Consider the following 14,734-nt stretch of genomic DNA (forward strand, 5'->3'; position numbering starts at 1 on the left):
CCTTCATTATCTTTGGACCCATGAATGAAATACGCTCTCGCTGCACATTCCTGTGGGATGACCGCTGACCACGCCAGCTACAGTTAAACACACACACACACACACACACCCGAGACACACACGCACAAACAAAAGCAGACACATACACACCAGAACGAGGCAAAATATAAAGTGAGCTTTTGTTGCTGGCTAGTGTGTTTTTCGACCCCTCTGTCTTGCCTCACTGTTGGCTAATTGTGTCTGAGGGGAGATGTCGGCCCCAGCGACTGTGTTGTGTTGTCTCTGTCAGCGCAGAGGGGAGAATCCCAAGGCCTTGTTAAATCACCTCTCACTATCAGTTAAGCCCCCCCTGCGTCTCGGTCTCCTGCCCAAGCCCCCCCCCCCCCCCCGTACCCTCCCTGCACCTGCCAGCCGGAAACCTCTGGCCAACTGGAGGCCTTGGGCTCGATAAGGCTTCGCACAGACCTTGCAGGAGAGTTGGATCTCTCTCTGAAGTTTGCCTCCCTTCCCTCTCATCCTCCCTCTCCCCTGTGAAGGTGACCCCCTCACAGCCTGTGAGTGTGTGAGCGCGTGTGTGTGCCGTGATGAGGAGTCAGGGCCTAAATGAGGATAGATGGCTGAGTGTCCCTGGCCTCTGCCCGCTGCAGAGCAGAGCGGAGAGGGAGAGATATTGGAAATCGACACCTTGGCTACATTAATCCCATGGTCCATTTAGCCAGGGATCCGAACGGCGGGGGAGGCTTCTGCTTCTCAATTTAAGAGGGAAAATACATGTTGAAGTGTGGTTAGTTTGTTTGTTTGTTGTTTGTGTTTGGGTCCGTCGGGGGGATGGGGTGCGAGTTGTGTGTGCTCTCTGATTATAGGCAATCCATTCATAGTTGCATGTGGGTCTCTGCTGTCTGTTTGCTAGATGCGCTGTTTGAAAGTCCGAGGTGTTATGTGCTTATTCCTGTGGTTTTCGATAAGCTCACTCACACCTCTAGATTTCTGCCGGCACGCCTCCTGATGTATTTGTCCTTATTATTTCCCTTCAGTAAATGGAGTGTCGTGGGGAGGCGAGGCGGCGCGACAGAAGAGCCACACCTTCACTTGCCGGATGCTGGTCAAGTTTGGCCACGCCCACGGCCCCATGGAGGAGGGGCCAGGAGGCCCCCGCTACGAGACCATGCAGTGTTTTGCCCTCACCCAGCCCAAGGCCATGATAGAGGAGGGCGAAGGTACGCACCCACACACACAGATTCACACACCAAATTAAAGTTTTATTTATTTTATTTATGTGTTTATCTAAAAACACATAAACAATGCAATTTGACATTGTTACACACTGACGTGTGACACACATGCATATAGGGTTTGTAGATAAAGCTAATTTGCGACCCCTGTCCCTGGTTATGCTTTTGACATTACAAAACATGCAAGTACATTCATAATTCATTTAAAACACTAAAAACACATGCAAAATAACAAATAACATTCACAATAATAATAATAATCACATTTTGTGGAGTGTTTAATAGGCTTTACCGTACAATTGAGCACTGCATGAGCTTTTGCATGTAGGCATTAATGTATGTATTTAGGATTAGCAAATTTGATGAAATTGCTAAAACTTTAAATATGTAATTTCCCAACATTACTGACACTCTTCTCCACCTGCAGACCTTCAGTCATGTATGATCTGTGTGGCCCGTCGTGTGACAGCTGTGGAAAGAACGGAGAGTTTCAATACCAGGCATGAGCTGTCAGGTGAGGAGCAGCTTAACCTGAAGCCTTGGACTAAATCAGCAGAAGTTGTAATAGACCACACCATTAATTCTTACAGCCGTGACATAGTTAGACTCCTCCTCCTTGCTTCTCCTTGTTTCCTTCTCACCTCCTCTTCCCCCTCCTGTCCTCCCTGCAGGTAAGTTGATCCAGATCGACCAGAACTCGTTGCGTGCCTCCATGCGTCCAGGCTGGGAGGATTTGTTGAGGCGTTGCATTCAGATGTTCCTCCAGCACAGCGATGGACAGCCGTGGTCACACAAACGCCACTACCATGAGGGTGGGTCACGCAGAAACACACACACACACACACACACACCTCATGCATTATTTCAATATTGATCTCATGAATAGGATTGCCTGAGTGCTACGACATTGATCCTCATTGTAATCGTGGAGAGTTTGTCTTAGCATAAAGGCAATGATGGATGAGTATTTTGTGGTGAAAATCTATTGTTATATTTGTCTGCCCAGCCTTTCTGCAGGGTCACGCTGAGACGCCGCTGTACCGTTTCTCTCTGTCCGACGGCACGCCAGTCACAGCCCAGACCAAGAGCAAGCTGTACCGTCACCCCATGAGCAACGAGCCACAAGGCTTCATCTCTACTCACCTACTCCAGAGGTCAGAATTGGACACACACACACACACACACACTCCATTCAGCAAACTCAGCAAAGGATGTGTCATTTATTGACAATACACACCTGCTGCAAAACTGTAAGATATTGCCTGGGTATTCACGCAACACACAAATATTTGAAGTAGCTTTTATTATCAGACAGTCAGATCCACTGGCATCTAGTGAACAATGAGAGGACTCCACACAGAAAAGTCAATTGGTATTTTAGTTTGCAGTTGTGCTGAGCATCTACAGTCTGAGAGACATTATTGTGAGGAATGCACATTTTCAAGGTTTTTGCATTAATACACCTTTTTTTTTAAACCTTGTGCTTTTTTTTCTCTTCTCCTACACAGGGAGCCAAACGGTTATCGCTCAGCCCAGGGTGGGGGCATGATGCCCAACGCTATGAGGCAGCAGGGCATGGGAGGCCCCAACCCAAATGCCCAGATGAACATGAACACCGGCGGGGGGATGGGCATGGGGGGCATGGGAGGCATGAACAGGGGCTTTGGCATGAGCGAGCAGAGCCACATGGGCCATATGGGGCCGATGGGAGGCGGCGGTTCCATGTACGGAGGGAACGGAGGAGGTGCAAGCGGAGGTGGTGGAGGCATAGGCAACCGCATGATGCAGATGAATCAAATGGGCCAGATGAATCAGATGGGGCATATGAATCAGATGAATCAGATGGGTCCGATGAATCACCCGGTCCAAGGCATGCAGCAGCACCCACAGCAGCCCCCGTTTCAGAGCAGCGGTGGGTTTGGGCTGGGCGGCATGAACAGCCCCTCAGGAAGCCCCCGCATGGGCGGCCCCCAGCAGGGCCTCCTGATGTCGCCCCGGAACCGAGGGAGCCCGAAGATGGGTGCCAGCCAGTTCTCTCCTGGAGGTAAGTCGATGAGAATCACAGCTCTGTCATTTAGCATTGGTATCATTTCTGAAATTATTGACTACTTTGTTTTGTTTGTGTTGATTGAGTCTCAGATGTTAAGAGTCTGTTAATGATTTATTTTTTTCTGTACCAGGCATACACTCTCCTATGAGCGGCATTGGCAGTGGCGGAGGAAGTGGAGGGAGTACTACCACCTTCTCCAGCAGCTCCCTCAATGCCCTGCAAGCCATCAGTGAAGGAGTCGGGAGCTCCCTCCCCTCCACCCTCACATCCCCCTCGCCAGCCCACAAACCAGACAGCTCCCCCAGCGTCCACTCCTCCTCTTCTTCCTCCCAGCCCAGTCAGCCAGCAAAGCCAGGCCAAGATGGCTCCAAAAGCCCAGCAGGAGGCTTAGGGTCTGCGCCCGGCGATCACCACCACCCCATGCACCACCACCACCACCATCAGCATCCCCAGGCTGAGAGTTCTGGAGACCGACCAGACAGCCAGGCGGCTACAGGTACTAAAGAGCCTGGAGAGGGGAGCAGTGAGGCGGGGGTGGCCAGCTCTGAACCCCCTCGGAGGGTGCCAGACAGCAAAGGTCATAAGAAATTGCTTCAGCTGCTGACTTCCCCAACCGAGGAGCTGGGAATGGGCGGCACCGGGCCAACTGGCCCTCCTATTCCACCCCCACCAACCAGTAGCAACACTGCTGCAGGTTCAGACAGCAAGGACCCAACTGGAGGCATGACCAGCCCCTCGTCTACTGGAGTGTCCTCCTCTTCTTCAGCCTCCACTAACCCAGGCCAGGCGACGGGGCCGGGAGGTGTGTCAGCAGCGCTGTCATCAGCCCACTACACAGCCTCACTGCAGGAGAAGCACAAGATCCTCCACAAGCTTCTTCAGAATGGCAATACCCCAGATGAAGTAGCTAAGATCACAGCTGAGGCCACAGGGAAGGTGTCACTGGGGGGCCAGGAGGGAGGTGAGGTTGGGACAGGAGGACCGGGACCAGGACCGGGGGCCGGGACAATCACTGAGCCCAAGCAGGAACAGCACAGCCCGAAGAAGGAGAAGACCCACGCCCTCCTCCACTACCTCCTCAACAAGGATGATTCCAAAGAGCCGGTGGATGTCAAGCCCAAGCCTGAAGAGCTGGATGGAAAGGGACCCCCGGGGGCCGCTGGCGGCCCTCCAAGGAGCGGCCCCGGATCTGGCCCCGGTCCCACACCAGAACATCCTGAAAGCAAGATCAAGTCCGAACCACCTGACGAGGTAGGATTGCTGCTTGCTTATAGAATAATTAACTGTAATAATTCAGTAATTGATTGACATACACTACCAGTCAAAGGTTTGGACACACCTGATTGAATGTATTATCTTTTTCATTATCTTAAAGCTATTTTGATCCTAAGACTTATGCTTAAATGTTTTTTTCAGCCAATATAAATAGTGCAGTTGATGCCTATGTATGAGTTTCTTTCCAAAGCCTTTGCCTTTCCATCAAGGCAAAGGGCTACTTTAAATAATCTAAAATATAAGATAGTTTTGATTTGTTTAACACTTTTTTGGTCACTGCATAATTCCATTTGTGTTATTTCATAGTTTTGATGTGTTTACCATTATTCTAAAATGTGAAAAATAAAGAATGTGTGTCCAAACTTCTGACTGGTAGTGTATAACTTATCATACTATTGCAGTGATTGACTGGGTTATTTTATCATTTGTCTTCTGTCAGCTGGAGAACCTGGAGTCCATCTTGGGAGGTCTGAGGGGTTCTGGCTCTGACTATTACCCTGATCAGGCTGGAGCTGGAGGGGCTAACGACACAGGAAACAAACCCCAGGGTTGCCTTGAAGACAGTCTGCAGGGTAAGTGGTTCAAGGTCCAAGACCTACACCAGAAGTGACAGATACATGCAACACAGACATTGTACTCCCTATTCCTGGGGAAGACAGAGACGTGTGTGAACCAATGGGTTTTTGTTCTCTTCTTGTGTGTGTACAGGGAGTCCAGGCATGGGTCCCGGGCCTCGCGGGCCCTTCCAGAGGGCCATGTCCATGGACGGGAAGCCCCCTGGTGGGCCGGGAGGACCGGGGAGACGCCCCATGCTTATCAAGCAGGAGAACATGATGGGCAGCCCAGATGGCTACCCAGGGAACATGGGTGTGTGTCCAAGAGGCGTTGGAACAAGTAACTGATTTAGTCATTTCTCTCACTTCTCAGTCATTCACCTCTGTAGCTCTCTCTCTGCACTATTCTCATAGTATGCATGCCCCAACTTTGATCCTCAACTGTATTGGAATTTGCTGTATGTTATTTCTCTTCTGATAATCTACAAACATTAAAGATTGATTGATTGATTCATTGTTTTGATTGATGAAATAGGTTGAATAAAGCAGATGCTGTCATCATGATAGTGACCCATGCAAATCTGTTGTTTATGCCTCACCAGGACCAATGAATAGAGGCATGGTTCCCCAGAGGTCTCCCATGGGAGGGTCAGGGGAGTGGGGGATGCCCCGCTCCAGCGCCAGCCCCGTGGGCTCAGCAGGACACCCCTCCATGATCCGCCCAGGCATGGAGTATAACAACAGCAAGGGCATGATGGGAGGGCCCATGGTCAGCCGCTCCAACAGCGTACCTGGCACCAGGTCTATGCTGCAGCAGCAGCTCATGGATATGGGTACGTCTTTTGTACTGGTTGCCAGTGAATAGTTACAGTGTGATATTTGTGTGGGAGAAATGATCATAAGCACCGCTGTTTATAGATACACAGCAAGAGGCAGGGATAAGCGGGAAAATACAGGAAAAAATATGTTAGGTGCACACCCACCCAATTTCAGATATCCATTTTAAATCACTTATTTTTAGATTATTGGTGAAAACAAACCAAACATCTATTTTGTATTTTTGGGCTCCTGACATGATGTTAGTCATTTCGAATATTATATATTTGCCTGTCACTGCTATTGTTATTACAAAAAACAGTGCTAAGAGTCTGTAATGCTAACAGACATAAAGAAAGACAAGTAACATTGCGAGCGCTTTAGCTATAGCTTGTAACTATCTGCATCTGTTGAAATGAAATGTCTCACTTAAGGTGTATTGTGTTGTGTTGTGTGTGTGTGTGTGTGTGTGTAGGTGGCTCTGGGGACATGGGCATGGGTATGAGCCCCTTCAGCCAGCAGGGCCAGCCCAACCAGTCCCCCTCCTGGCCAGACACTGTGATGGGCATGGAGGGTAACAGGTCAGCGCAACATCAAGATTGTCCAAATTCTTTCCTAATTAACTGCACTGAGCTGAGTAAGCAGTCTCTACTGAACCTTATAGTGAGTGTGTTTGTGTGTGTTTAAGGCGTCAGTTCGGCAACGCCCTGGATGAGCTCCTGGTGCCTCCCACCACCAGTGAGGGTCAGAGTGACGAGCGGGCGCTGCTGGACCAGCTGGACTCTCTGCTGAACAACACGGATGGCATCGCTCTGGAGGAGATAGACCGAGCGCTGGGCATCCCCGACCTCGTCAGCCAGGTAGGTCAGAGGAGGAGATGGATGGATAAACAACACACTCAGCTCTATGCTCTACTAGATCCTCATAAGTAATCTAATGACAGAAACGATTGGTCTGCATGTCATGACTCATAACTGTGCATTGAATACATCTGTGCATTAAATATTTCAGTCATGAGTCACAATGTGCAGACCATTTCTTTCTATTAAGAGAGATAGATGGGCCCAGAGGGATCCGTCTGTACTGCTAAGAAAAAGACAATTACAGAGCCAACGAATAGGAAATTAATCAATTAGATGAAGAAGTTTGACAGACCTCTCTCTTCTCCTGTCTTCTCCCCTGTCTGCCACAGAGCCAGGGAGCAGAGCAGCAGCTGGAGCCCTTCCCAGGTCAGGACCCCTCCATGGTGCTCGACCAGAAGCCCCTCTACGGACAGGGCTACCCCGGCCCCCCAGCCATGGCTATGCAGTCTGCGTACGGGGGGAACCCCATGCAGGGCCAGCCCCAACAGGGGGGCTTTGGGCCCATGCTGTCCCAGATGGGCCAGGGCGGCAGCTTCCCTGGCATGGGTGGAATGGGGGGCATGGGACACCCCCGTGCCAACATGATGAGACCCAGGATGATGAGCGCCAACAAGCCCATGAGGCTCCAGCTGCAGCAGAGACTGCAGGGACAACAGGTATGAATAGAGGAAGGTCACTGCAAACACTCTTGGAGTAACATTTGCACATCCATCTTATGACTGTTCTCTTTCCTTTCTCAGTTTATGAATCAGACGCGGCAGGGCATGGCCATGAAGATGGAGAACCCAGGAGGGAACCCAGGCATGAGGCCAGGCATGCAGCCTGGCATGGGAGGCCAGGTAGACAACAGAACCTATACACACACAAGCTCACACACTTGCGCTAGTGGACATACACACCCGTACATCCTCACCCACAGACCCCTTCCCCCGACCCCCTCTGACTGTGTGTTCTCCATCTTGCCCAGCCTGGCTTCCTGAATGCTCAGATGATGGCTCAGCGCAGCCGGGAGATGGTCACCATGCAGATGAGGAGGCAGAGGATGATGCTGCTGATGCAGCAGCAGCAACAACAGCAGGCGGCGGCAGCGGCGGCTGCAGCAGGAGGATTCAGTCCGCCTCCAAACGTCACGGCCCCTGGTGGCATGGACAACCCCATGGGAGGGCCCAGCATGGGCCAACCTGGCCCCCAGCAGTTTGGCTATGGCGGGAACTATGGTGAGTCTGTCAAGCCAGGCAGCCAACAGAATACTGCTGCCCCCTGGTGGCGAGTCTGTGTACTGCATGGAGAGTGTGGATGTGGCTCATACAGCATGGGCTTTGGGTGTGATTTCACTTTGCTTTTCATGTACATGGGCATTTAGAAGGCAGGGGCAAAACGTAAAAACTCCAATATCTAACATGTATTTATTTGTAATAAGTACTTTTTTCAGAGAACTGCCCATATCCAATCCCCTTGCCATCAGTCTCTCTATCGCTCCAAACCCTCCACAACTATCATGTGTCTATATGTGTGTGTTTGCATATTAGCTTGTTTGGATTTGAAGTGTGAGCTGAGGCTGGATGATTTATCTCCTCAGGTATGGGTCAGCAGGGAGACCCCTCCTTTGGCCCATCAGGCGGCAGTCCTCCTAATGCCATGATGTCAGGCCGCCTGGGGCCTCAGAACCCCATGATGCAACAGCACCCGCAGGGCGGTCCCATGTACCAGGGCGCAGACATGAAAGGCTGGTCGCAGGGGGGCATAGGACGCAACAGGTCTGTGCAACATACAGGATTGTTTTATACAGTGAAAATCAAACGAATGACTTTTACTGCAGCTACAGTTAAACTATGTTATCATATGCTGTCAAGGTGAAATGTATGCGCTGTAGGCTTCCAGCTTGTTTCTGGTGAGTGCGTATGATTAAACCCTCCTTCCTTTCCGTCTGTCTCTCTCTCCTTCACCAGTTCGTACCCCCAGCAGCAGTTTGGGCAGCAGGGGGCCCCAGGGCAGCAGCAGTTCGGGCAGCAGGGGAATCCAGGCCAGTACGGGGGCATGATGATGAACGGGGGCATGCCGGCCAGCAGAGGAGGAGGCCACATGGGCCAGATGGGGGGGCAGATGGGCATGAACCCAATGGTGATGGGACGCATGCCTATGGGGCCTGATCAGGTATGCAGGGGGAAACGTCCTGATGTTTGTTTTGGGTATATACTTTACTTTGATCAGTGTTGCATGCATGAACATTTCTTTCTTCATACACAACTCACTCATTTTTTTTCTCTCCCCAGAAATATTGCTGAGCGTTGTGACAGAAGCATTTATGACTCACTGTGATCCCCATTCAGAGAAATGACATGACTGCAGCGCTGGAGTGTGTGGCGGAGCAAGCGGTGTGTGTGTCTGTGTGTAGTGCTGCACTCCCGCCAGCTGGGGGAGCGCTCTTCCTTTGAACTCAAGGCCAGTAATGGCAGTCTCACAGCTGGAGGAAAACAGATAGACTGACACACACTCATACATACATACAGCATCCATGAACATACACAGCGCTCACGAGAATCAGAGACACTGTGACACGGTTACACACACACACACACACACACACACACACCCTAAGACGATCAGATAGACAACTCTGTAATTCCTCTCTCAGACTGATGTAGTTTGATATTCCTCTCTTTTATGAGTGGTGTGTGCCTCGGTAAACACACACACACACACACACGCCACTCGCTGGACCAAACAGAATGAAGGCGGACACACACTTGGGAACGACGCGGATCGTAGACTCGAACACGGACAAACTTGTAAAGACATCCTCCCCCTTTTGTCGAATGTACCATGAAGCTGTGGTCAAATTGGAACTTCATGGGATGTTTAGCCGGTGCGTCGGTGCCGCTCCTGGAGGATCTCTGTGTAAATACTCCTCCTGGTGTTCAGATACACGTGGCTCCAGACGACGAGCCATCAGGTTGTGGCACTCACATGAATGTCATTAAACAGTAGCACATCAATGGTCCTCCAGGATGCTGTTGGCTCTAAGGTACAACTGAATTACTTGTTGGCTGTGATTGCACTTTAAGGAAAGGCCATCGTCGAAAAAGGATTGTGGCAATATTTCATGGTCATAGAGGCCTTTACCCAAGAATTAATGCATAACAGCAAACATTACTGTTTATTTTTGTGTGTGTTCTCCAAGTTTTCTTCTCTGAGATCGGGGGGCTGTTGATTGGAAATGGGTAACCATGATGATCTTTGTTCTAAATTGGTAACCAGTGGAAAGGCAGTAAGCACAGATTTTATCCAACGCTCTCTTCTACAGTGTACTGATTTATTATAGGGAGATACGTTAATTCATAACAATTTTTAAGCCCTTTTAAGAACACTCTTGAAACAAACAGTCCTTCCTTATTGTGCAAAATTCCTGTTATATTTATACAAATTCATAAGGTGATCATTTTAGAATTGAGGTGTAATTTTTAAAGCATAATGTTGCAGATATTTTGGTTACCGTATACCAATTTACAATGTTACTAGTGCAGAAAAGAAATCGATTGCCAATTGTGAAATTGATGCCTATAGTAATTCACACTGTAAAAGAAAGTGTTTGTTAGATTTCAATGTAGGTATGCAGATTTCTAGCAATAATCCTTCCTCTTGGCTTTCCTCTGAGGACAAAGTTGAAGCATCATTTACTCAAAGTGACGGTACTGCAGTATTAGATATGATGTCTTGTTTGGAGTTTTTCCTTTTGTCTGTGAATATGAATTGTAAATAAGCTTCAAATGTACTATATATAAATATATATATGCTTTTGTAGGTCACATACTGTTTTTGCACAGATTGTAAGGCTTGATATTTAAAGTGTAATTTTCTTATTCTGTCATAGGTCAGCTTTTATTTTCAATACTTCAATACTTCAACCATTGGTGGAAAAGGAAGGGCCTCCTTTTTTAACCAATACTTGTAGATTTCTTTCAGAAAGTTAATACTGCCACTTTCATTCTCCCAGAAAGCACTTTTTAATTTGTGATCTTCAAATCATAAATTTCCTTTTTTTTCCAAGGACATAGTCTTAGCTATAGAGGTGCTAGTGAGTGAACATGTAATTTTTTTTATATCTATTTTTTTTTTTTTGACAAAAAAAGAAAACAAAAACACAAAAGATGCCTATATAAAAGAGTTGACACATGATTGTGTTAGGCTTCTAGGGGCCCGGGTGTCTTACCAGTGTGTGGGTTGATATTTCTAGACTGAACCTCATGCTTCCATGTGTGACTTGAGTTTCATCCCTGAGATTTCTGTGCTTTGTATTTTGCTATTTGATAGTGACTTGACAATATTGATCATACTATCGGTCATAAACAAACCTACTCTAAGGTCTTTCAGCCTCAGCGGGGGGGTTTTGGATCAGATGTGAGACTATGGAACCGCAGAACTGTCCATAAGTCTTGAGTTGTTTCTGGTTTGTTAATCCTGATGGAAGCAACACAACAAGGGGGAAGTTAATTACACGTCGGTCTCTTGTTGGATATTTTCCATAATTTCTGTCGACATTTGAGTTTGCCTTTATTTTTGTTCTATTTCCTCAGAAGCTTTTGTTGAGAAATCTACCTTCGAAGACATGCTCAATCCAAAGATTTTTGTTTGTCATTCTGCAGTGCTTAGAAACAGTTCCTGACGTAGACGGTGCAAGTGCTCGTGTGTGCATTTACTGTTGCACATAACGTATAATACACATTGAACTAAGTATGTTTAATTGCATAATATTATATTCCCATCCATATGGCATAGAGTAGAGATGAGTCTGGTTCTGCTGAGGTGGTTTGAGTTTTGTTTGTGATTGTTTCTTCCTTTCTATAGAACTTAACGGCCAGTTGAATTGTGGTGCTGGAAATGGTTATTTCACAAGAGAATGTCGAGATTTTCTAAGCTGTTTTATGGAAAGGGGGTTTCATGATTTGACGTCATTATGTCTCAGAATAATAGCTTGGAGTGTTTTTTATTTTCCTTTTGTTTTTTAATTTACAGTCTCAATGAAGAATATGAAAAAGATTAATCTTACAACTATTCAAAAAGAACTGTTGTCTGTGTTTTTGCTTTAAAGGAAAAAAGATCTCCTCTCAATGCATTGTTGTTTAGATCTAATGAAAAGAGGTGATGAAAATATAACACATCGGGGAAATATACAGTCATTATTACAGGATGTAAATTACTATTGCATTTTTTTCTTACCTTGTTTCTTGATGTTAATATTGATGTAAATACAAATTTATATTTAAACATTACACTGTCTTTGCTGTCTTTTCTCTTGTGTAAGATTTGATTATAAATATACCTCAGCTGGCAGGATGCAGAAAGCTAATTTAGGTGTCTTCAGGAGCCGGGAGGCTGCAGGTAAAAAGTTCAGCATCAGGAACAGGAGGTTCTTCTCATCTGAGTATTAATGATGATGAGTGGAGACTGCCAGTCTGCGTGAACTAGGCTGGCAGAGGTGAGAGAGGCTGGGAAAGGTGTGTGTGTGTGTGTGTGTGTGAGAGAGAAAGAGAGGTGGGGTGGGGTGCGTAACTGAAGTGTGGAGACGATTTGAGGTGTGAAGGCCATCTGAGCAACAAATCCTTAGAAGTAAAATGAGCAAATGACAACAAATCTTCAAAATGAGGATACAATCTGCTGCTACAAGGAAAAACAAAACATCTCATAGTAGACAGAGAGGTGTGTGTGTCACTGTGTGTGTGTGTGTGAGTGTGTGTGTGGCCCTACCTTTCATCTGCTATTTGTTTCCTGGTCACCCCCTGTGTGTGCTTTTGTCATTTAATCAACCCAGTTTCCCCTCTCTCTCCTTATGGTCCTGTTTGGCTCATGCATGCCATGGCAGCCAATCAACAGCTATTTGTTTCAGTGAAGGCTCTTTTCTGCGACTGTAAACTATCTATCTGTCTATCTGGCCTTGAAAGATTGTGGATTTGAGAGAAATAAAATAAGGCCTTAAAAGTTTTTGAAAATGAATGGATGACCCTGAAAGTATTTGATTCGTTTTTATTAAAAAGAAATGGGACACCGAATTCATCAATATGCCTCAGCTCTCTCCATCCCAGGATCAACACTTCCCTCTGATGGGTATTTCTGTTGCTATAGCAGCAGTGTTCAGTTTTTAAATGAACGACTTCACCAGGATTTCTTGACTTGACAAAAAACACAAGTTACAAATGACCTAACCCCAAAACATGCCAACTTTCAGTCCTAGAATTTGAAACCTTGAAAGTGTTCCAAAATTCATTGAATTTGATGTTTGAGTGTTTGAACCATCTATCTATCTATCTATCTGTCTTTCACTGGTTCCCATGGGTCTCCAGCAAAATGAGGAAGAATTTCACATCAGTTATTTCACTGGTTGTTAGACTGTTTTGATCAGAGGTTTCACTGCCTCCTCCCCACCTGCAGTGCAGACAGTTACATAATTCTCTATGAAATAACAACAGTCTTCTCAGATGGGCTCCTTGGGACAGACTCTATCAGATGTATCTATTTGGGGGGTTTCGAGAGGAAAGCAAGTTCCCTGCTCTAGACTGCAAATATTCAAATATTAGTTGAGCTTTATAAGTCGAAGAGGCAAAAGTGAACTACTGTAGCTCTCGAGTGGGGGTTTCCTTTGTGTGTGTGGCAGCGGGAGGGTGGAGCAGGCGGTGGGATGCGCCGATGGAAAAGACGCACCGCTCGTCTATTGGACAGAGAGGGGAGTGGGCGCATCTAAGACCCGTCTACTGGAGATATAAAGACTATTTTTTTTTTTTTCCGGGACGCGAAGACAAGGGGATCCAAGACACCTGTCAGGAGGGTAGACCAGCCCGCTGCGCGTTCAGGGAGTGTGTGTGTGTGTGTTAGGATACCGGAGGCTGCGTGTTACAGGCTGCTCATGGACGTCTTATTAATATTATAGCCCCCTTCCAGACGCGGTAGCCGAAAACGAGGAGCTTCAGTTGTCTTCCTACAGTGCTGCTGGATAAAAGTTTCTCCCACTGCCACCTGAAGACTACCCCGGTTTACTCTCTTCTGGGTTTTTTTCTTCCCCCCCCCCCCATCCGAATGAGTTCACCGGTGTTTCTAGGTCAGCTCGTCGGGGGAGCGTTAGAGATCATGCACCCCACCATAGAGAAAGACACAACTTACACCAAGATCTTTGTTGGGGGGTTGCCTTATCACACCAACGACGCGTCACTTCGGAAATATTTCGAGACTTTCGGGGACATCGACGAGGCCGTGGTGATCACGGACAGGCAGACGGGCAAATCCAGAGGATACGGCTTCGTAAGTTCAGTCTTGTAACACACGGGGTCCTGTGCGGTAAATGATGCCTGCTTACATGTGAGTTTAGACTCATAGATAGATTTGAAACAAACAAACAAACAGAGCACAAAGTCCAGTCCTGCGTCACGTAGGCTTCTGGAAAATCAGCCAATTTCTGCATAGGGGTTTACCAGCCACTGACTTTCCTAACTGAGAAAAGGAAAGTGAAGGTGTAGTGCCTTTAGTATTTCACATAAATCCCCCCTTCACATTTCCTTTGATTCATTTTTAAGATGTGTGTTCAACTTACAAACCAAATCCCAACGCATGTCTGCAGACTGAATGTAAACCCTGGTGAAAAACGAGCATGTGGCACCCGAAATGGAGTTTACTGTGACTTTATTGTGCTTAATTGAATTGTTTATCTCCTATGGTATCACGATGACATTCAATATTCCTATAGAATCCTTCTAAAAATGGATTATAGGACTGCTGTAGGTTTTTTTCTGCAGGTTACAGAGTGTGGGTCTTGTAGGGTTTATACACTGGCACTTTGTTCAGCCAGCAGCCATGTGCAGTGTGTCTGGTGGTGGCAGTCACATGCTTAAGCGTGAGTAGTAGGTTATTTCTTATAAGGGTGTCATCAATTATCTCTCCAGTCCCAAAGCACAACTG

The 14,734-nt window shown here is 47.1% G+C and overlaps 2 protein-coding genes across 5 annotated transcripts in view; both read left to right on the forward strand.

Moving 5' to 3' along the window:
* LOC139908023 (nuclear receptor coactivator 3-like) overlaps window positions 1-14,734 on the forward strand; it is a 192,069-nt gene that overhangs the window by 35,143 nt on the left and 142,192 nt on the right. For 3 of the 4 annotated variants that reach the window (XM_078288488.1, XM_071894590.2, XM_078288487.1), the window contains 17 exons: window positions 1,035-1,217; window positions 1,660-1,746; window positions 1,904-2,044; window positions 2,239-2,386; window positions 2,741-3,276; window positions 3,413-4,533; window positions 4,997-5,129; window positions 5,266-5,451; window positions 5,714-5,944; window positions 6,403-6,508; window positions 6,616-6,787; window positions 7,120-7,446; window positions 7,531-7,629; window positions 7,758-8,007; window positions 8,370-8,547; window positions 8,740-8,944; window positions 9,064-12,060. In XM_078288488.1, coding sequence (XP_078144614.1) covers window positions 1,035-1,217; window positions 1,660-1,746; window positions 1,904-2,044; window positions 2,239-2,386; window positions 2,741-3,276; window positions 3,413-4,533; window positions 4,997-5,129; window positions 5,266-5,451; window positions 5,714-5,944; window positions 6,403-6,508; window positions 6,616-6,787; window positions 7,120-7,446; window positions 7,531-7,629; window positions 7,758-8,007; window positions 8,370-8,547; window positions 8,740-8,944; window positions 9,064-9,075 — 4,115 coding nt within the window. In that variant the 3' untranslated portion in view covers window positions 9,076-12,060. Of the gene's footprint in view, window positions 1-1,034; window positions 1,218-1,659; window positions 1,747-1,903; window positions 2,045-2,238; window positions 2,387-2,740; window positions 3,277-3,412; window positions 4,534-4,996; window positions 5,130-5,265; window positions 5,452-5,713; window positions 5,945-6,402; window positions 6,509-6,615; window positions 6,788-7,119; window positions 7,447-7,530; window positions 7,630-7,757; window positions 8,008-8,369; window positions 8,548-8,739; window positions 8,945-9,063; window positions 12,061-14,734 lie in introns of those variants that run through there. The other variant, XR_013507186.1, reaches the window with a different exon arrangement.
* Window positions 13,675-14,734, forward strand: part of rbm38 (RNA binding motif protein 38) — a 13,097-nt gene continuing 12,037 nt past the window's right edge. The window contains exon 1 of the mRNA XM_071894598.2: window positions 13,675-14,080. Within this exon, the coding sequence (XP_071750699.1) occupies window positions 13,859-14,080 (222 nt within the window). The 5' untranslated portion in view covers window positions 13,675-13,858. The remainder of the gene's footprint in view (window positions 14,081-14,734) is intronic.

Source organism: Centroberyx gerrardi, chromosome 14 (genome assembly GCF_048128805.1).
Source record: "Centroberyx gerrardi isolate f3 chromosome 14, fCenGer3.hap1.cur.20231027, whole genome shotgun sequence".
In the NCBI taxonomy this organism is placed as follows: domain Eukaryota; kingdom Metazoa; phylum Chordata; class Actinopteri; order Beryciformes; family Berycidae; genus Centroberyx; species Centroberyx gerrardi.